Source organism: Pteropus medius, unplaced genomic scaffold, assembly GCF_902729225.1.
Source record: "Pteropus medius unplaced genomic scaffold, Ma_sr-lr_union100, whole genome shotgun sequence".
NCBI lineage: Eukaryota > Metazoa > Chordata > Mammalia > Chiroptera > Pteropodidae > Pteropus > Pteropus medius.
In genome coordinates, this window is record NW_024351073.1 from 17,897,993 (window position 1) to 17,919,314 (window position 21,322).

General features: G+C 46.4%; 1 protein-coding gene across 1 annotated transcript in view; it reads right to left on the reverse strand.

The window, feature by feature from the left end:
• The window catches only part of TRIO (trio Rho guanine nucleotide exchange factor), a 324,442-nt gene that overhangs the window by 121,452 nt on the left and 181,668 nt on the right, over positions 1–21,322 (reverse strand). The window contains exons 12-15 of the mRNA XM_039842534.1: positions 7,160–7,329; positions 5,972–6,146; positions 1,585–1,780; positions 558–724 (exon numbers count right to left, since the gene is read on the reverse strand). Coding sequence (XP_039698468.1) covers positions 558–724; positions 1,585–1,780; positions 5,972–6,146; positions 7,160–7,329 — 708 coding nt within the window. The remainder of the gene's footprint in view (positions 1–557; positions 725–1,584; positions 1,781–5,971; positions 6,147–7,159; positions 7,330–21,322) is intronic.

Consider the following 21,322-nt stretch of genomic DNA (forward strand, 5'->3'; position numbering starts at 1 on the left):
CTGTGCATCTACTAGGATCCCATAGAGCCGGACTGTCCCTGCACTGAGCAGCATCATCGGTGGCCTCCCTGCTCATGAGATAAACGTCACATACGCTGAGTATACGTATGCGTGGGATCCCTTCGGCGCTGAGCCGAGAGCCGTCTCTTCCAAACACCCCATTTTGTTCTGCCGTGTTACCTGGAAGTGGCAGTACAGATGCACAAGAAAACCCCAGCCACACATAGCCTGTGATCCAGTCCAGACTGACAGCAGCATCTTTGGCAGAAAAATCAGTTATTCAGCCAGGGAAGCAAAGTGCTCAGAGTTTCGAACGAGAGTCTTGCAGTAACAAAACCAGCTGGATGGACGCTGCCCCTAGGTGCTAACCTGCTGGGCAGCAAAGGCTTTCCAGCAGAGTGAGCATGCAGTGTCCAGGCAGCAGCTCGTTTCAGAGGGGGCCTGTCATCATACCTCTGTTCTGATCAGGGGCAGCCCTCCCCGATGCTTACATGGCGGAATTACCCGATCCCTCATCGATGCACGTCACCTGGCTCTGCATCCAGTGGTGTGTTTACCTGCTTCACCTCGGCCTGCAGGTGGCGAAGTTGGACGCACTGCTCCAGGTGCTTCCGATGCTGCTCTGCTGCTAAGTCCAGTTCCTGCTGCTTTTCATGAAGAAACTCCAACAAGTCCTGGACCCGAGTGGCCATGTCTACATCTCTGTCGCAAAGCAACTCCACGCCTGCGGACAGTGAAGGGAGAGCCTAGAATTCAACTAGCATCTCAACGTGTCCTTAAGGTGTGCATGCCATACACTCTGCTTTTGTGAATCGTCTGCCCAGATGAAGGCCAAGCCATTACTTTGAAGGCCAAGTTCAAGGAGGGCACAGCCAGCAGAGGAGTATTTACACCTGCCTTAGAGTGAGGGAATGTGTCTCGGTGACTGTATCTGATGTGTTAGAACTAAATGCAACGTCCAGCCAACCGAACTAAACCCATTTCCTATCTACTTCTGTTCCTACAAGAACTTGTGAAAATGTGACGTCTTTTATAAATGAGTGAACCCCAGTTTGTTTTTGTTTGTATCTGCTGTATACCTAGTTTACTTTTTAGGAAGCATTTAATAATGATTTGTGTAAATGGGTAATGTAGTGTGTGGGTTTTTGTTAAGTTTCTAATACTACAGAGTTCTCTCAACATTTTTGAGCCTATAGTGACATCTGCTGGTAAAACATAAACTAAGAAAAAACACAGAACCGGAAATATTTTCTTGAGATTTACAGTTCGCTCATGGAGATACGATATATCATTTGCAAAATTAAAGTTCTCGCTACCATGTAAGAATATTAAGGGTAAGCGTACTCACTATAATGTTAAATCTGATTATATTATGTGAGAGGAAAAAGAAAAATGTTTCCTTTCAAAGAGCAGGTATCTATAACATCTATATCGGAGGGTCTAACTGAACCTTGAAGTCATCACATTGAAATAAACTAGATGAATTCCCACAGGGGCATGAAGAACCCACAAGCAAAAATAAAAACAAAACAAAACAAAACACACACACACACACACACACACACAGCGGAATGCACTTCTTACCAGAGGCCTGCACTTCATTGACATACTGCAAGAGGTCTTGCCCTTGGTGGATGACATCGAAGGTCAAGTTGTTCATGGTCAAGGCTTTGTCTGCATGGTGCTGTAGGCGCTGTTCCGCTATCGTGAGATCTTCCGTGTCAAAGTCATTCATTTGCTGAGAAAGCTCATCGTTCCAAGACTCGAGGTCTGAGATGATCTGACAGAGGAAAGTTTCTGTTTAGGATCAAGACTTAAAAAATAAGTATTGATTATGAAAGCTTGATGTGCCAACCAAGGATGACTAACGTGACCCTGTCAAAAGGACACAGAAGCCAACAGATGCGACAATTAGACACTGAAAACATAAAGCTTACCACAACTGAATAACTCATATTGAATATACAAAAATCCATGAATTCCTAATGATGTTAAAAGAAAAATTAACTAAAAAGCCAAAAGTATGTTAAAAAGTCTGTGGTTCTGATTAGAAGTAGACAGGAAACCAATCTTTACCCTAAAAATTGGTGACTATAGGAGAAAGTTGTTTAAGTGTACGAAGGAAAGTTTCTCTTTAAGGATAAATCTAACTATGAACTATGGAAATAATAATAAAATTAGAACTTTTTTTTTCTATTTTTTTTTTTTTTTTGAAATTCCAGTAAGCTGTTCAGGTAATAATCATTAATGCGCAGGAAACCATCACGTGAAAGGTTGACGGGGAGCTTAGCAATGGAGGGACCAGGCTGCCACCTACAGCCACAGCGTGGGGCCGGACAGAACATGCCTTCCAACGGGAGGGGCTGTGATGTCCCGACCCGGGAGCATTCCTGCACAAAAACGGAATCCGAATCTAACTGGGTCTTCACCTCGCACTTCTAAGTTTACAGGAAATGCTAGGGAAAGAAACGCAGGTGAAAAACCTGCAAGACACCAAGTGAGCAAATGCAGAATGCGGGGCCCGGCTTCCTGGACGACCGATGAAGCTATTTCAATACGCGACGGCGTGGAGGAAGGACCGCCAGCCAGAGCGACGGTTCTGATTAAACGCTAACATCGGACGCAGGAGCGGACCCCGTGAATGTCTAACGGGAGCACGTGCGGGAATCTGAAAAGGGGCTGAGGATGAGACAGTCAGGAATGGCTGTCACACTGGTGAGGTGTTCAGTGGGTTGCGGTTACGGAAGAAAACGTTTTTTTGTTTTTGTTTTTTTTTTGTTTTTAAAGAACGTCTTTAGACGCCGGCCAAGGTTTTTGCTAAAATACTGTAGCACAACCATAACAAAAGACGGGGTACGTGAAGCAAGGGGGCAGCAAAATCATGTTGAATTTGGAAGATAAGCAATTCACTGTGCTATTTTCACTACTTTTGTGTAGGTTTACAACTTTCATTATACGCCTTTAAAAATTTAAGACTAAAAATTATAAAATCTGAAAAGGAGGAAAAAACTTCTTGTGAAAGAATATACTATACACTTCAATGGATTAACATTTCCCATGGATCCTAATTTACTTTATCCGCATGAGCAGTAAGCAAATTAGTTTGCAAATTTGTGAATGTGAGAGTTTACACAGATGGGAAATAATAAAAAATCTTGAGGCTTCCCCAAACTCCTACTGCACAAATCTTTCCGATGTATCGTTTTATTACAGGAGTCTGTATACAATGTGTAAATCGCAGTACTGTACGAGACTGTAATCACTTATAAATTAATTGAAATAATGCCAAATGAAACATAAACCAAAAAGCCACTCAGGAAAAATATTTGTTAAAAGGAAAACCATTACCATAACTTTAATCTTCATCTCTAAGGAGAGTTTTCTTTTTTACCGTTTGTTTTCTAGCACTGAGAGAGGAGAGATGAAGGTGTGGTGGTGAGAAACAGACTCAGTAATAACGTCTCATGGAAACGACAGGCTCAGATAACACTCAAGGAATGGACAATAAACAAAAACCAATGTGCTAAGACCAGCGGGATGTGAAACTTCTCCCTGAGCATAAAGAAACTCTGGCAATGGCCACGATCAAAGAAGCATCAGGAAAGACCCTGCCCTGCGTTTAGCATTACAGCTTGTTAACTACATGCAGCAGCCAAGAAAAGAAATCTGTGCCCAAAACGAAGCTCAAGAAGGTGGAAGTAATTTCTGAATACTGATGCTCTGGAGAAATAACTTTCAAATAATTCGTTTTTAAAAAGTGTCCCAGAATTTTTTGAAAGTCTAAGTGTTTCTTCCTAATTCCATAGCTAACCCGTCACAGGATGCTACAGTAATGACTTTGTGTTTAGATCAGCAGAGCCACAGAAAACCTCAATCTACTTTTGAGACATGGAAATGCTATTCCAATTGAAATACAAGCAATTTGAGGGATTTTTTAATAATTAATCAAGTAACCGATGAATTTCTACCATATCCTAACTCCATGCTTCCCAAGGGTAGTCATATGAAGCCTTTTCCCAGGAGAGTGAGGAAATCCCAGTCCAAACTGCTGAGATAATCATGTTTCAGGATCATTCAAGAGGAAAAAAGTTCTAAGGACCTGACATGTTAAAAGCTATTAAATAATATTTTTGCTGCCCTGTGATTGAACTACAGGTTTAATTTCCTCAGCTTGAAAAAAGCACTCAGCCCTGGCCTGGCATGCTGGCTTTATTGAGGCCATGTGTGGGGAATTTTGTGGCTTTAGTGTGAGGAAAATCTATGCTTTTGGTTCCTGAGCTACATTTTAAAACCCTGGTTCAATGAAATGAAATATAACTAATTTCTTCCCCCCTTTAAAGTACCATTAATACGAGTGAAGCCAAAATTTTTTTTCAAATATCCAAATTCCTGGAAGAAAAACTTCAAATAATGCTCTGATTCCTTAATTGAAACTATTTAATAAGGAGTTAAAGTTTACTAAACCAATTCCTCTGAAGCAGAGGTCAGAGAGGAAAACTGGCTGCTGGAGCTTCTGCTCACACAAGGCTGCAAGCTGGGCCAGGCAGCGGCCAGGTTCAAGGCGCCGGGCCAGGTGGTGGCCAGGTTCAAGGAGCCTAAGGCAGGCCTTTCTCCATGTGGCTCTAACCCCGCCTGCGGGTGGAGATCTGGAGAGCAGGTTTTACCAGGACCCCATGTAGGGCTTAACTCCTTTCTTGTCATTAACCAGTGATAATGAACATAGTCGAGAAGGCCTTGTTTTAATGAAAACATCGATGGAGATTTAGACAAGTGGCAAAAGGCCTGGCACCACACACACCACTCAGGGCTGGTCCACAGCCAGGCCAAGAGAAGTACACAAGGTCAAGGTCACTTCAGGCAGAGGGTGTGTCCCAGTCCCCTCAACACCTGAGGCAACTCATGGCCAGCTACACAAGGCCCTGCCATCTTCTGCCTTTGGGGTCTGGGTCAGAGGGCCATCAGGTGCTGTTCTAAACCAGGATGAGTAATAAATATGGAGAGTGTGTACCCTACCCGTCGGCAGCCACAGGAACCATGGGGGAGGCTCGGAGGTACCAGCTGAATGAAGCTCACAGGCCCCAGGAAACTGGCCTCGCCCAGGCTGAGTTTTGGTTCCTTTCATCATGTTTCACAGACAGACTCGGTGTCATCCAATGATACTTACTTCTGCTTACACTTCATCAAGTTCAAGATTAAAAAGATTGACCCTGGCACAGAATGAAGAACCACCCTTTTTGTTGAAGAAAAATAAAAGAAACCTGTACTTCTTTCTACTAGTCACATATTTCGTGTAAAACTCAGTTTTTAAGTAAGAATTCTATACCATTGGAGAATACTTCTGTGGGGGAAAAACTGGGTTTCCTACTACCTAAACTGCTATCAGCACAGGCGAGCTCATTCCTGCTCCTGGAGGACGAGGAGGGAAGGAGGGAGGGGGGAGGAAGGAGGGAGGAGGAGGAAGAAGGAGAAGGAAGGAGGAGGAGGGAGGAAGAGGGAGGAAGGGAAGGAGGGAGGAGGGAGGAAGGAAGGAGGAGGAGGGAAGGAGGGAGGCCGAGACAGAGGACCAGGCCAGGAGGAGCCTGTGCCTCTGCTCCCAGGACAGGGAGTGCTGCTCGGGATCCAATCAGGTTTAAACAAACCGTGATGCCCACGTCCTCGCTTTCAGAGGCTCTGCCCTGGGCTGCCCACTCCACACTGGTGCTGCCCTATCCTGCTGTGTGAGGTCTGCCCTGCTGTCCCCTCTGCTTCCACCACAGTTTCAACTTCAGGGCAGAGCTGAGTCCCCACCCCCACCCCCCCGGGAGGAGCTGAGGCAGAAGCGTTTCCCTTCCTCTCTCCTCCTCCTCACACAGAGACCGAGGGAGAGGATGCAGGAAGAGAGCCGGGCAGGGGACGGAGAAGGTGCCCCGGGGGCCTCAGAGGCCACAGGTGGCCCACTAGCAGCCAGAGAAGCGGCCGTGGGGACACTCACATCGATGGCATCCCTCTCGAATATGCGCAGCTGCAGGAAGAGGTCCAGCTTGACCTTGCGCTCCTGGAACAGCTCCTCCATCTGGGCCTGCGCCTCGTCCAGCTGCTGCAGCACCGTCTCGATGTGGCCGATGGAGCTGCTGTGGGGGGTCTTGTTGCTGGAGATGGCGGAGTCCCTGCGGGGAAGGGGGCCGGGGTTTCAGCGAGACAGACAGGAATTGGAGGAGAAGGTCTCACATCGCCAGATACCAGATCCGGCGGCTCAGGACTTCAGGGGGAAGAAAGCCGGCAGGAAGCGGACTGCTGGCCTCAGAAAATGGGATCCGCCGCCCCTCCCGCAAGACGGCCCGGCTTCCTCCCCTGAGCGGTGCCCCCAGGCCCGAGGACACACTGGAGAAGTCCGGCCGCACTTCCTCACGGTCGCTGTCAGAGAAATCTAAGTGCTTTAGTAGAGCTTCGTTTTTAGCCACTTTTCCTCCTTGAGTAGAGAGAACAGATGACACCTATTTACTTCAGAGGCAGAGTCACATTGGCTATGAGGGGGTTAAACTTCAGTGTACTCAAACCCCCATCAAGTAAGTTTTGCCCGACTCTTAGTAAAGCGGAGCATCGAGCATCACGTGAAGCTGCCAGCCACAACACCATAAACTGTCCTCTGAGTGACGAGCAGGGGGATCACATTTACATCAAGGTCCCTGTGATCCAATAAGAGGAACCGGCATCCGGGCCCGGCACTGGCCTCTGCCTCCCTGCCACAAGGAGCACCCGAGGAACAGGTGTCATCCCGAGGCCGGACCCCGCCTGCTCGGGCCTGGGCTTGAGAAAGGGGGTCGCCCCACCACGCAGAGAGGCAGACTCAGGGCCAGAAGGTTTAGATTCATCTGGTTGGTAAAGAAATTCCAATAATTACTGGGTCGGTGTTAAGGGGAAATAATCAGTAAAGGCTGAATTCTGGGAAGGTTTGTTAGTCAGTGCTGCCGTGAGAAAAAATTATACGGTGGGAAAAAAAATGTAAGGGAGACGAAGGGAAGGGGAGGGAAGAGCAGCACCGCCCACCCCATTCCTGCCGCCTGCTCTCTCGTGGCACAGAGGGTTCTGGCCGATCGTTCCCCAAAGCGAGGGGAGGGAAATCACTGGCAGGCCGGCCCGGTGGCTGTGCGGCCGCGGGGGGTCAGCGGGGCGGGCCCACCTCAGCTGCTGGATGAGGTCCTCCCCTTCCTTGATCACGTTGACGGTCACTTGCAGGGTGGTCTGCTGCTGCTGGCCGAAGCGCTTGATGAGATCCTGCACGGCCTCCACGGACTCGGCGTACACGTCATCCAGCAGCTCCTTCTGCAGCTCCTCCAGCCATGTCCACAGCTGCGGGGAGAGACACGCGGTGACGCGGGCCCCTCCGCCTCCCACGGAGGTCCCGGAGCCAAGACTGTGAGTGACCGGGGCGGGGGAGGGGACTGGTGGCAGCCTGCTTCCAGGGTGACGGGAGGGAGAGAAAAACACCCCAAAGAATCTGCCAGCCGGCTGAAAACACGCACAGAAAAACGCAGGATGCGACCACTGTGAACAGGCAGAGGGCCGAAGGGGACTGTCACACAGAGGGATAAAGAAAGGGGAGGGAAGTCGCTCTTTCTGATTCTTCTTCGGCTCGATCTGGGCGCAACGGAAATCAGAAAAGACCCCCTCCAACAACAGACACATCTGCTCCACGCAACGGGCATTCTCTCACGCATCTTCTGGATGGTTTTATTTTTAGCAAGGGCATTATAATCCATTATTAATGATTAAGCCACTACGAAGGTGTGGGAGCTTTACAGCCCTCAGAAAAGAAGAAAGCATAAAATGTGGTAAAATAAATTTGCCAGCAGACCTGGCAGGGGACCTGGATGTGAGACTGTGCGGTGACCACACGCAGGCCACAGACAAGCAGGCCGCAGCTCAGTCCACCATGACGCGTGGGCACGCGGGAAACACACGCCTGCACTGCCACCACCACTGAAACGTGCCCACGGGCTTGGGTGGGTAAAGACAACGCGCAACGACAACTCAGCAGCAGGAACACTTCAGGCTGACTGCAGCAGAGCGCTCTGCTGGCTTCTGGGGGTCTCTGCCTCCTCCAGATCTCTGGGGAGCCATCCGGTGAGCCAAAAATGGCAATTAATTAAGCCGAGTGGGCCCTGGTGGCTTGGGAGTGGTCTGTGCGTGGAGAAAATGCTTCCCGCTTCCTCGGGGATGTAAGAATCACCTCCAGTATCTCACACATGTCCGTTACAGACAGCTGCCCCAGCCATGGGGCCCCAGTGTCAGGAGATGGTCCCTGGCACTGCCCAGCCACCCTGGCCTTGGTGGCTAACACAGCAGCACTGCATTTGCCGAAATAAATTGTGCTGTATTTGATCTTTTGTTTCTGAGCCAATGCTTTCTGAAAACTGCTTTACTGAGGTATAACTGGTATATAATGCACTGCATGAATTTAGAAGGCACGCTTTGCCAGGTCTGACATATGTATAGACCCACGAAAAGGTCACTATCAGGACAGTGAACAGCTCCATCATCTCCAAAGTTTTCTTGTGCCCTTTGTAATCCCTCCCTCCGTCTCCCTCTGCCCTCCCTCTCCAGGCAATCTACTTTCGGCCACTAGAGATTACCTTGCATGATCTAATACATATATATATATATATATATATATATATATATATATATATATATATATATATATATATATATATATATATATATATATTACATTTGGGTTGTTTCCAGTTTGGGGCCATTAGAAACACAGCTGCTATAAACACATATGCACAGTCTCTGCGTGCACCTATGCTTTCCTTTCTTTTAGGTACATATCTAGGTGTAGAGTGGCTGGGTCGTGTGGCAGGTGTATGATCAACTTTTTAACAAACTGCCAAACTATCTTCCAAAGTGGCTGTTCCATTTCCATGCCCACCAGCAGCGTGCATGAAGTCCAACTCCTCCACGTCCTCACTGACGCTGACGTGGCTGGTCTTTTCATTTTAGCCATTTTAAATGAGTGGTATCTCATTATGGTTTTAGTGAGTGGTCCCCCAGCGACTAATAGTGGCAAACCTATGCACATCTTTTGTTAAATGCATGTTCAGTTGAAAACATCTGATGGCTCTTGTCTGGTCCATAAATATTTTAAATATGGCAGGTGAGTTCAAAAATAAGGGAAGCGCTGGCAAAGAACTTATTTTTCAGTCGAGTTAGTTGGGGTCCTAAGACTAAATTTACTAAACGTTAAATAAAAACATTTGTTAGCCTGTCTCATGTTATTTAACCAATTCTGTATAAGTCATCAAATTTCATACAGTCCAACAATTTTACTTAAAAGAGTTTTCCAGAGAGGCTGGTTCACCTCTTTGATCTTACAGATGATGGAGAAGACGACCAAGTAACCTGCACGACATGGGCAAACCTACCGCTGGTGCCAACCTATCGGCAAAGCCAGAATCAGAAAGGCCTCCAGATCTAGTCACACTTTGTACTGATACTGCATTTCAACAAGAAAAATGCCATTCACCGATTCACCGGATGTGGACTAATGCTCTGCACCATTTATAAAGGGTCTATAAACAATAAGATATCTTTGATTTTTTTTTTTATTTTCCTCTAAATTCTCATGAACGTGGTTGCTGCTCTTATAAGCAACAGGAAGGTGACAGCCTTATGGCCATGAGGGATCTCTCGATTTGCTCCAGTATTTCCCACGTCCGTAGGTCGCAGTGGGCCGCAGCAGCAGTATTATGGATTTAAGAGATGCCTTAGGAGAGTGGTGTTTCTGAATCTACCAGATCACTGAGCTTCTTTCAGACTCGGTTTGCTATGTCAGGGACCCTCAGAATACCAATACCGCCTCAGGCTCAGTCAGTAAGACGGCCAGAGACAGAGGGCGCAGGGGACTGCTGGGCGACCAGCAATGCTCTGCACAAATTTAATGACGCTAAGCATAATGACCCCCTCAAATAAACAGAAGAGGCAAGATTTGCTAAAAGAAACCAAGTATGCGCCAGATGAGCAATAATGAATATTTTACCAAAACAAGGCTATAATATTTTACCCAGTCAAAATATTTAACCGAGAACATCCACAATATACTATCAAAGAGGTAGACTTTTCCAGCTGAAATGGCTTCACCAACTTCATGGTAACCAGCCCTCCACAAGCCTGGGGACGGGTGACCGGCCACTCATCTCAGCAGAGAAAACCCTTTCAGCAGCACTTGGCTACTGTAGCCCCCCCACTCTCTGACACCTGTCCTAAGATGAACATTACAAGAAAGTGACCTTTGCAACTGCATATTGCTTTTCCCGAAAAAGAAAATAAAAGACACTTCACTCCTTTCTCTCAAAGTCTCAACTGTGTTTTCCACCTTGATACACGTGCTGCACGGAAGCTGCCCCGCCTCGTCACTGTGTGACAGAGCCCAGGAGCGGCACTGTCCCGGGAGCACACCTACCCGCCTGTGACTCAGCCCCTGTAGCTAACTGATGGGTGGAAAATGGAGAACAGTTACGGTATGCATGGAGGCATGCTGAGCATTAAACTGTCGAGTCTTTAGAAATGGTGCTGCCTCAGCATTTTGTGCGTATTCAGTGGAGTTGAATGATTTAAGCAAATATACATGCGAAAAAGACTGCTCTTGCCCCACTGTAATCTAAACATTAGTACTGACAAGAAGACAGACAAAGGAGCCACCTCTACATCAGATACTGACTCTGTATCACAGAAGGTGTCTGACACATTGGACAAGCTGGCCTTTAGGGGTACTAAGGGCTGATGCCAATGTGGCCTCTGGCTTTAGTTATACTATGCCCTTAATTTTAGGAGTTTGGTTCACATAACACTAGTAGAAATTAGTATCTCTTCTCTTAAATTCACTGAGAAAACAGAAGTGCAAATTTTTAAAAGCCTGCTAGAAAAACACTGCAATATCAGCGAAACACAACACTGAGACAGCTGGTAGAGAATGTGCATGTCCCGGGTAAGACACTCTAGTATACAGGTGTCCTAACTGCACTCCTACCCCTTCAAACAGCTGGGTTAGTCCCAGCCAGGGACCCAACTTGTGGGGCAGGAGGTGGGGTGGGGTGCCTGTCTGGGTGGGCATGTCTGCAAAATTCCTCTTCTCCAGCAAATACTACCATTTAATAATACTACCATTAAATACCATTTAAATTGCAAACCCATTTCAACAAAAATCTTGCTTCTATACTCTGTGAAGAGGACTAGAGTTCGAATTCCCACTCCTGAGACACAATGCATAGCTGTGCTTCTCTATAACGCCACTGCCACTGCATAAGAGTTAATGTTTTATCCATAAATATTAATTAAGGCACTTTTCATAAGAGGTCATATGGAATAACAAGAGAGTGGGTTCTGAAGCCAGACTGCCCGAGTTCAAATCCTGACGACATTTCCTACAGTGTGACCTTGAGCACATTACTTACCTGGACCCAGGTCTCAGCTCACACGTCTATGAAATGTGTATGGTAATGATGCTTACCTCACAGGCTTGCCAGGAAGAGCAAATGAGATGATGCACACTGAGCAAATAATATTAGCCACTTCAGTTAGTTTTGTCCTTGTAAGAAAACTTTTTCTAATAATAAGAAACACAAAGTTTCAAAAGTCTCTAGACGATTTTTCAAAATGCATTCAAGTTCCTACCTATTGCTGAAAATATATCACTTAGTCTGGTCAACTTAACACCATCCCACATTTGAATCCTTTTACACCTAAAAATAGGACAGCGTGAGGAAAAGGTGCTGGAATTAGTCTGTTAGATTCTATAGAAATCACTTCCCCTTGGTTCCAGGGGAAGTGCCATGAGTGTTTGTGGCGAAAGCTTTTCCTTTCTTCCTGGTAATTTTTTCAAGAACCAGCTAGCTATATCTTCAACATCCTGGACACTTCAACACATGGTGGGCTGTGCTTGCCTGCCTGGCCAGCTGTGGAAACAGTACTGAGCCGCAGCTGGACAGGTCCTGTGCAGGGGTCAGGCAGATGAAAAGGGAGAAATGCCTGAGGGAAAAGGGGTGAGGCGACATCTAAATCCCTGATGTTAAACACTAAAATGCCCAAAGGTCCTTTGCCCCTTTGAGAATTTTTCTGTCTGGTCCAACAGGAAATACTCTCATTCAATTTGGATAAAAAAAGTCTCCGAGGAAAGATCTTTTCTAATATCATTTGGAGATGAACTGATGTATATCATAATGCAACAGGATCCAGGCAAAATCTATTTTTAAGCTTTGAAAATGGTACATGATTTCTTAAAACAACTTCTGAATAAAGCCATGAGAAAGTCTCTAGGATGCCTGTGAAATTTTTACCATAAACTTCCTGAGCGTGAAAAAAAAAAAAAAACAACTAAACCCTGCACTTCTGCACTTACTGATTAATTTACAATAAAAAGATAAAATCTTTGCCTGACAGCAGGAAAGGGGCTGTGTTCCATGGCGGATTCACTCGGAAGGGCGCTGTGGCCGGGAGCATTCCGTGGAACAGAACCGGAACCCGGCCCACAAGCAGGTGCAGGTGCAGGTGCAGGTGTGGACAGGCCTGGTCCACAGATGCAGGAGAGCCGGGTCTGGCCCTGGCACCTGGCTGCATCTGACCCAGGAGCACCCCCCACCCCCAGCCCCTTCCCACGATCCCTGCGCAGGATGGAGCCTAGAGGAGGAGCCTAGAGGAGGAACCTCCTGGGAGAAACCCCCGGAGAAGCCTCTTCCTCACTCACTGAAGAGAGACACCCCTCTGAGAGGGCTTCTATGGGAACCCACTGGGGTGGGGGTCCCAGGAGAAGTCTGAGCGTCCAGCTACTTCAGTGGTTGGTAGGACTGGTGCCCAGAGATCCGGGGACTGCTCTGGCTGCAAGCTCTCTCAGATGCAGTCTGAATGCAGCTACAAGCCCGCTCACAGCACACAGAGGCGGGTCCTGACCCTGTGTGACCTTGGGGCTCTCCACTGTTGGTTATCTCATCTGTGAAATGGGATCATGTTACCATGTAAGTCTAGGCCAGTTAGAGAATCGATTACTACAAGCGCTTTGTAAACAGAAAATACTACTATTGGCATCTGCTTTCCTACTTGCTTATGACTAAGATGACCATCTGGGCACCGGGTGAGCTGTGAGGCCGGTGTGAGAAGTACAGGAGCCACAGCTCCCAGCAGGAGCGGCAAGCCAGGGCAGAAGTAGGTAGTTTCAAGCACAACCCACTGGTGGAATTTCAGAAGTATTCACTGTGCGCATAAATGGCGACCTGGTTTCACATGTGAGCAGCAGAAATCAAGGGGAACTGCCCCCCATGCAGGGCACATTCTGCCGCCCGAAACGACCAGCCGTACTTCTGCTGCATGTCTATGCCCCTGATCAAGGAGGAGAAAGGCTTTAGCACTATCTCGTTACTCTTGGGTGTGTAATAAAAGATCTCGTTATTTCTGGGGTGGGTAATACAAGATCTCTTGAAGTGATGAAAACAAATATATGAAGGATGAAGGAAGGGCAGGTCACATTAAAGTCCGTATTACGAGATAACACTGATGCAAACACGCACGAGAGAGGAGAGCGAGCGCGCGAGCACGTCCGGGCGGCCACGCCACGTGGGCGTCGCGGCACCAGCGGGCGGAAGCACATGAGTTCCTAAGTTCCTGAGCGAGGACAAGGTGAGGCACACAGCTGACACAGAGATCAAGGTCAGTGCCAGAACCGCAACTACCCACATATTTGCACGAAGTCTGATTTGCTAAAAAGAGATTTTTGAGAAGAGGAATTTTTTTATATTACTTGCCAGCATCCCTGGCAAGGGTAAGACACACTCCGCAAAGTGTCAAGTTAAGGAAAAGCTCCTCCCACCCCTGGGGGAGGGGGGTACGTTTCAGGAGCAACCACTGGCTCCCTGAAATGGCCTGCGGTTGGTCAAAGTGTCCTTCCTCTTCCACTCTTCAGATCTTTGGAGACAGTGCCCACCCTGCGGCCTGTCCTCCTTTTCCCAAGGTCAGCACTTTACTCCTTGACCTCTGCCAGCACAGCGCCACCTGGAGCTCGCTCTCCTGTCTCCCCTTTCAAAGTGGGGACAGAAGAACTGAAGGCAGCACCACTGTGGTCCCGACAGCAGCGAGCCAGGAGAGGCGACTGCCACCCGCTGCCCCATCGTGATCCCGTGCTTCTACTCATTACAGCAAACGTGTCACCTTGGGGCTTGGGGCATGACATCATCATGGACACGGTCAATCAACACATGTATGATTCTTTTTTGCTTAACACCTGTATGGCCTTTATTCTGTAACCTGCCTAGGTTAGGGTCTCTGATTCAAAACAGACTCATATATTAAAACCTACAAATGAAATTTCTATAATAGAGTTTACCTTATTCCTGCTGAGATCTTTTGGGGTTCTGTTCTGTTATTGGACATATTTGACCCTGGTCTAGACTTTGGTAAGTCTAGGCTTTCTGCATGGGGACAGAGTTCTCAAATGACATTGGAGATGTCCTGCAGCCCTACTGACATCACCTGCTAACCAACCCCTGTCCTGACGGTCTCAACTGCGAGGGTTTTAACGCGGCCACGACTGCTTCTGCTACAGCACCAAGTCTGTCCTCACTTTGTGGCAATGTGCTCATTTTTAAGATAAACAGCTCTCAGCACAGGAAAGGCAAGTTTTCAAGGGTTCCTGAACTCAGATGAGTGATCTCTCCAGATGTCACAAATGACAGCAAAGTTTTGATCAGGTTAGTGGTGTCAGTTCAAAGAGGTGACAACTGCACAGGCTGCTCCCCTATGGAAGGTAACAGCAGGGATTAAAACCATCTGTCTGCTGGGCCTCCGGTGCAACCGAGATCTGTCCACCGTCCCCATCACCGCTGGCTTCGGCAAGTCTGGTCTGATTCTGAGTCTGGCCTGGGAGTTACTTCCTTATTCTCATGCTGGGTATGAGTAATGTCGTACCACCATGAACACTTTCTTCCTGGCATCTTCCACTTGGCGATCAGTATGGGGCAGGGGGGGCGATAAGGACAGTCTTGATCTTGTGTTACTGACACGTTCAGTTGATTCTTCTTTACAGCCGCTCGGCAGTGGAATTCTAATGTGACTGAACTAACAGACGGCCCCTATTTCTGTCTAGCATGTAAATTAAATGTCAAAGTCCTGGTCTAATGCTCACTAGATCTGCTGCGCGTTCCTCATCAAACTAGGAACCTAGTAAAGAATGAAACAAAGTTAACAGGCTATAATTTGCTCATTAACTTCCTCCTTTACTGGTTGTTTATAAACCATCTTTTCTAGAACTCTGCCTATGATTACTTCGACCTGAGTACCATGTGAAATCTACCTTATTAAAAACGCACAAGTGCATTTTTAGCCTTCTGGCATCTCTTTCCTTTCCCATGGTTGCTTAGAGATCAACAGACCCGATCTGGTGATCTAATATCAAGTTCTTTCACTACTCGGAGATCTAATTTGTCTGGAACAGAGACCTGAACTCATTGAAAAGAAATGCGTCCTTTCTTATAACACCTTCACTCGTTTTGGTCTTTAGCTTCTTCTAACCGGAATGGGAGAACAGTGTCCTAGAGGAGAAAGCAAAATGAGCGAGATAAAGTCCACTTTCCATCTGCATCCTTCAGCATCACTGGTCCACAGCAGAAAGCCTAACCTTTTCTTGACTTTATGGTTCTGAATTTTGTGCTTTAAAAAGAGGAAAAGAAAACAAACAACAACAAAACCAAAAAAAAAAAACCTTATCAGTCTCTACAAGCCTTGCTTATCTGAACCTTTTAAGCTTTCCTGTCAAAACCCTAATACATTTCTGGTAATCAGTCTCTCTACCACTACTAAGAATTAGTAATAATACACGTCAGAGATACATATGGATAGTTTACTTCTCTCGATACCTAAGACCTACCACATTTGGTTTGTAAAGCTGAGTATCAAAATGAGAAATGAACAACATTGAACATGTCCTATAAAACGCCTAACGAGTAAATAAGACTACATATATGTCCGTCTTCAGCTGGGTGTTTTAAGACCCATGCCATTGCGTCCCCCGACCTGCTGAAGAGCTCGCCTTTGAGTTAATTAGGGCTGATCTGCGAACGACTAAGTAAAGCAGACAGTTGAGACTCTTGAGTTAGAGGTGACCCTTCAACAATCCGGAGTCAGTGCACAGTTATATATTTTCAATCACTGTTGTAATACTGAGTTACAAATAAAGATAATCCAGTATGTTATCAATTAATTCATCCAATAATCATCTAAGTGACTCTTATGTGTCAGGTATATTAGTGTTCCTGAAAATTTTCTGCACTAATTTCTCTGCTGACATAAAAATTTCCACAATCTGCAAATACTGGGCCAATATTAAGAAATAGAAAATTCATAAATTTAAACAAGTTTTAAGCTGGTCTATAAAAAATTAATAGTTTACATGCATTAAGCTAGTCTGACAAAAGGACTTTCTTTTTAGATAACATCTCTTTTCCTACTAGCCAACGGAAATGTCTTACACATATTTATATGGTGAAAAAAATTGTTTCTTTATTTTACAGTTTGGCTGGGTACAGAAGTATTCAGTGATGCAGACAAAGTCACGTGTCAATATGAATGGGGCCCTGAGTAAAGATGCTCTGTGACCGCCAGCGACAGAGAGGAAAGAACTCTTGAAAGAGCTATGCACCAAGACGGACGGCTCTCGAGGGAATTATGCTGTGCCAAAAAGCCACTCTCAAAAAGTTACATGCTGTATGATTCCGTTCATGTAATATTTTTTTGAAACAAACAAACAAACAAACAAAAACCTCAAAATTACAGAGACAGAGAACAACACGTTAGTGGTTGCCAAGGGTTACAGATGGGGTGAAGGGGCAGAAGGATACAGGAATGCAGCACAAGGGAGCTCGGAGGTGCAAGGGTTCTGTATCACTCTGTATGCTGACAAAGCGATGGTGCTTGCAGGAATCTACACGTGATAAAACTGTACAGAACTAAGTACACGCACACGCACACGCACACACACACACACGCGTGGAAATCGGAACAAGCTCCGTGAACTGTAGCTGTCGCTTCTGTCCTGCTCTGATAGTGCATGATGATGAGGTAAGAGGTGGCCGCTGTGTGAGGCTGGGAGACCTCCCTGCCTGTTTCTTTTTCCTCCAATTTCCTGTGAATTTAATTCAAATAAAATTTACTTCAAATATAATTATTTCAAATAAAAAGCTTTTTTATTTTTTATTTTTAAAAAAGCTAAGGAATACGTTTCAAGGTATCACACATATCTTTGGAGGCATATGTGTGGGGTAGAAATTGGAAGGAAGGAAACAGGCGAATCATTTTAGAGAATGTAGACAGATGAGTCATCAGCGAATCTACTGCTAAGGCAGCCAGAATAAAAGGCTTGAATGTTGAGAACCACATTTTCTAGAACTCCGCACAGAAGGCAGAAGAGGTCTGGAGGAATCGAACGCTCAGGAGGCTGGGATGGCTGACGAGCAGTGTGTTCTCCTGGGAGAACAGGCAGTGGCCGTCTATGCAAAGTCAGGAGCAGTGAACGGGCTCTGCCAGCAACCACAGGACTCCATCGGCAGGCAGGTGGTCTGCGCGCGGAGCACTGTATACCGTGTTTGCTTTTCCTGAACTACGATAACCACCAGACTGGGTCTCCAGCTCCACAAGGGAAAAAAGAGAAAGAAATCTGGGCCCTTTGAGCACCGGGCATGTTTTCAGCATACTCCTGGAGCAGACTAGGTGAGGATGAGGGAAGCAGCAGCTCCCAGAGTCTTGGGCCCCAAGAAGCGATGAGAGCTCCACTTCCTAGTAACTGTCCCCTGGCCAGTACAAGGTCCAGGATGGCTTCTCACTGCTCCCCAGGGAGGGTGAGCATTGGCTGAGCACAAAGAAAGAAGTCTAAGTGTTATGCTTAAGTATTAGGCATAAAGATAAAGCCAGACTGGTATGCATGACAAAAAAAAAATCTCCAGGTGGCTGGGAGGCCTTTATTTTTGACTTCTGAATAAAATGAAAGGTTTTTCTTTTCCCAGGCATTACCCCAAAGAAAAACATGTCCCAGTTCAGTGTATAAGTTTGCAGAAGCAGAACCAAAAGGCTTCTTTACTTGACCCAGCAAGAATCACAGCCCAATTCAAATGGGAATGAACCTGCCTGGGAAACCATGGCTTTTGGGAATAGAGTGAACAAAAACCAGCTCAAGGCCACTGAACCAATTCTGTGATGCAAACTCTGGCTGAGGACTCAATGTGACCACCTGGTTGCCTCAAATAACCCACAAATTTCAAAAGTAGTTAATAATTAACTCGGGACCTAATTTTGAGAGTGAAGCTGAATGAATACGAAGGATGAAAATAACCATGCTTTTGCTATATCTGAAAATGGAAATATGTCCCTCTATCATTAAATCTCAGAATGATGTGCTAGAAATAGACATCATTATTCCACAAGCGAACTGAGTATCTGCTAAGTCTGGCAGGAGGCAAACTAGTGGGAACGAAGACAAGTGAGACACAGTTCCAATCTTCAAGGAACATCACATCTGAAAACAGGCGTCTGAAATCAGGACATACACAGAAGCAGAAGTATGCTTTCCCACTGTGGCGCACCTGTGTATCGCCTCGTTCACGATGGCTGTCCTGGGAGACACTCTGGAATGAATAAGTGACAGAATGAAGGAAGGAACTGTGGAAAATGAGTTCAAAAGGAAAGGAGGACAGGTAACGAAAGACTAATCATGGAAATACTATAATCAGAATCGATGTGAATAAAATCCTACCAATAACACTGAAAGGAACAGAGAGATTGAGAGGCAGAAAACAAATACAGGAGGATAAAACTTTTTCTAAAAGAAAGTCCAAATTTATGTGAGACCGATCAACAATTCTTTTGAATAAAAAACATTGAAAAATGACAGAGCATCACTCTTCACATCTCTGAGAGGAGGTTCGACATCTCATGAGTTTACTTCAGGGGAAAAAAAGAGAGAAAGCGGTCTCAGAATGCTCCCAAATCTAGGTTCAAGGGTCAAAGCGAGACTGACACCTCCATCAACCACCTTCTGTATCCAACCACAAGGTATGAAACATGTGCCATTTACCTGAAGATATTTCCTCTTTTCTCTCTTCCTGGGAACAAATATTCTACATTCTGTCCTCTGGGGGTGAGAGAATAAGGAGCCCAGATATCTCGGCACCCTGAATCCAACTGCTTGGTCTGTGACATGACTTACGGCCACCAACCTTCCAGCTGTGATTCTTAAGAGTACCCGAGCTAACACTGAGTAGGCATCCCCTGGAGCTGGCACCTTTTTAAAGTCAGTTGTTAATGAGATCCCTTTTGTCTTACTTGCTCATCAGAGAGTCACAGATTTATTGCAAAAAAGAGGCCAACAGCAATATGCTCCAAATCAAATGAGAAATGCAACCACAGATGGACATCTGGGAGTGAAGAAGCCAGCTTCTGAGCCGGAGGGCCTCTGACGACGAGCTTCTCAACGGCATCACGTATTTGCCTCAATGAAAACCACCAGCTGCTTCTTCTACCGTCTTCTCTGTCATTTTAAAGTGTATGAGGTGCTTGAGAAAAACCGATTCAGATAACAAATCTTTTCGCAACTTTTCATTCATCTGATATGTTTGGTGACGTAATGCAAACACACCTAATTAGCGTGGTTTCCTCCTCTTCCCCCTTCCTTCACTTTAATCTCGTTTTAAACTTATTAAATTTGTTCTAAATGAATCTGGGTTTCATTCAATAACTGGTTTCAAAACACAATGACTGGAGAAACCACTCTTTCCTGGAACCTACCAAGTGTCTCTGTGGGTTTCAGGGCATTCGTGTGGCACGGACAAAGGAGACTGAGGAAAACTCTGGGCTGGTCAGGAAAAAATAAATCTACCGAGAAAAATAACGGGCTAAAAATGAAGTGCAAGCACACTGCGGGAAGAATCCCACACCTGTGTGTGGCCAGCTTCCCTCCGGGCACGTGTATGGCCACACACTCCCCCAGCTGGTCACCTTAGGGTCACAAGCATTTAAGAGGATCCAAACCAGGGTAAATATGCTAGCTCCTCTGCCACGGTGACGGTCTTTCATGTGAAAGGAAAGAATGAATGCACTGAAAACTCTTGAACTGTATAAGCGAACCACTTAACCTTTAACACAGATTTAAAGCGCCCCCGTCTGCAAACTTCCTACACCCTAGAAGTTCCTATAGCATAAGTCGACGAAAACAAAATGTATTTTCACTTTTAAGTAATTTCCAAGCCTGGTGACAAGATGGCCCCTATGGTTCGCTAACTGAGATGCTTTTAGTATAAGATTTTTCCTTTAAAATGCTTCTGATGTTACAAAAACCAACGAACCCAAACTTAATCTCTGGGCAACGGCTTCTGTAAACCGCTTTTCTTCCCATTTCTTTCCATGTTGGCTTTTTGAAAACCATTATCAACTTGAAAAGGGGATCTAAATAATAAATACTCTTCATGGAAAGATTTTCTGTCCTAAAAGCAAGTTAAATTCTTACAACTCTGCTGAAGAATGTCACTAGGCACGTCACGCAGACGAGCCGCGGCAGACACCGGCTCCTGCTTGCTCTCCCGGCACGAGGCTTGCTGTCCTCCGCCCCTTCCTCGCAGTGCGGTCTGTGAACTGGTGCCCGGCTGCCTGTCCTTTGTCCCTCTCCAGCAGCATCCCAGCCGTCCAGGGGCCACCGTGTGTGTCCCCTGGGGCTCACTGAGGAACTCTAGTCCCCGCCCTTCTCAGAAACAGCTAACTGCCTGGGGAAGTGAAAGGAAGCAGCTCGTCCGGGCCTCAAGGGTGTCAGTGTGTCACAGACTTTGGGACACTGTGCCGAGGCGGAGGGGCTGGAGGAAAAGTGGGGACCAGATCAAGAGGGTGCTGAGGGTTTCAGGCTGCTGTCCCAGGAACACAAAGAATCACCCATGGTTCAAAAGCAAGGGTTCAACCTGTGTGACTTTGCAAGTCTGGCGGCGGTGCTGTGGGTGGTGGCCAAGAGCTGGCAAAGGCAGGGGGCGCTATTAGTGGTTACGGCTCAGCTGGAGCTGAGTGAGGAAGCTGCAGCCCCCATGACACAGGCAGCTGTAACCAGAAGCTGCTGTGGACAAATGTTTACTTAATGTGACTCCTTGAAAATAACAGTCTTTTTGTAAATACTGTAAAATCTTTTCCAGTTATGACACTGTTAAGAGCAGGAAAAGACGCTAGTCCTGTGAGTTTTTCCTTTCTGATGACCGTCCCAAGCCCACAGAGCACCAGCTCCTCTGCAGAAAGGGCTGCCAGCAATGAAGGCAGAGTGTGCCAGCCCAGC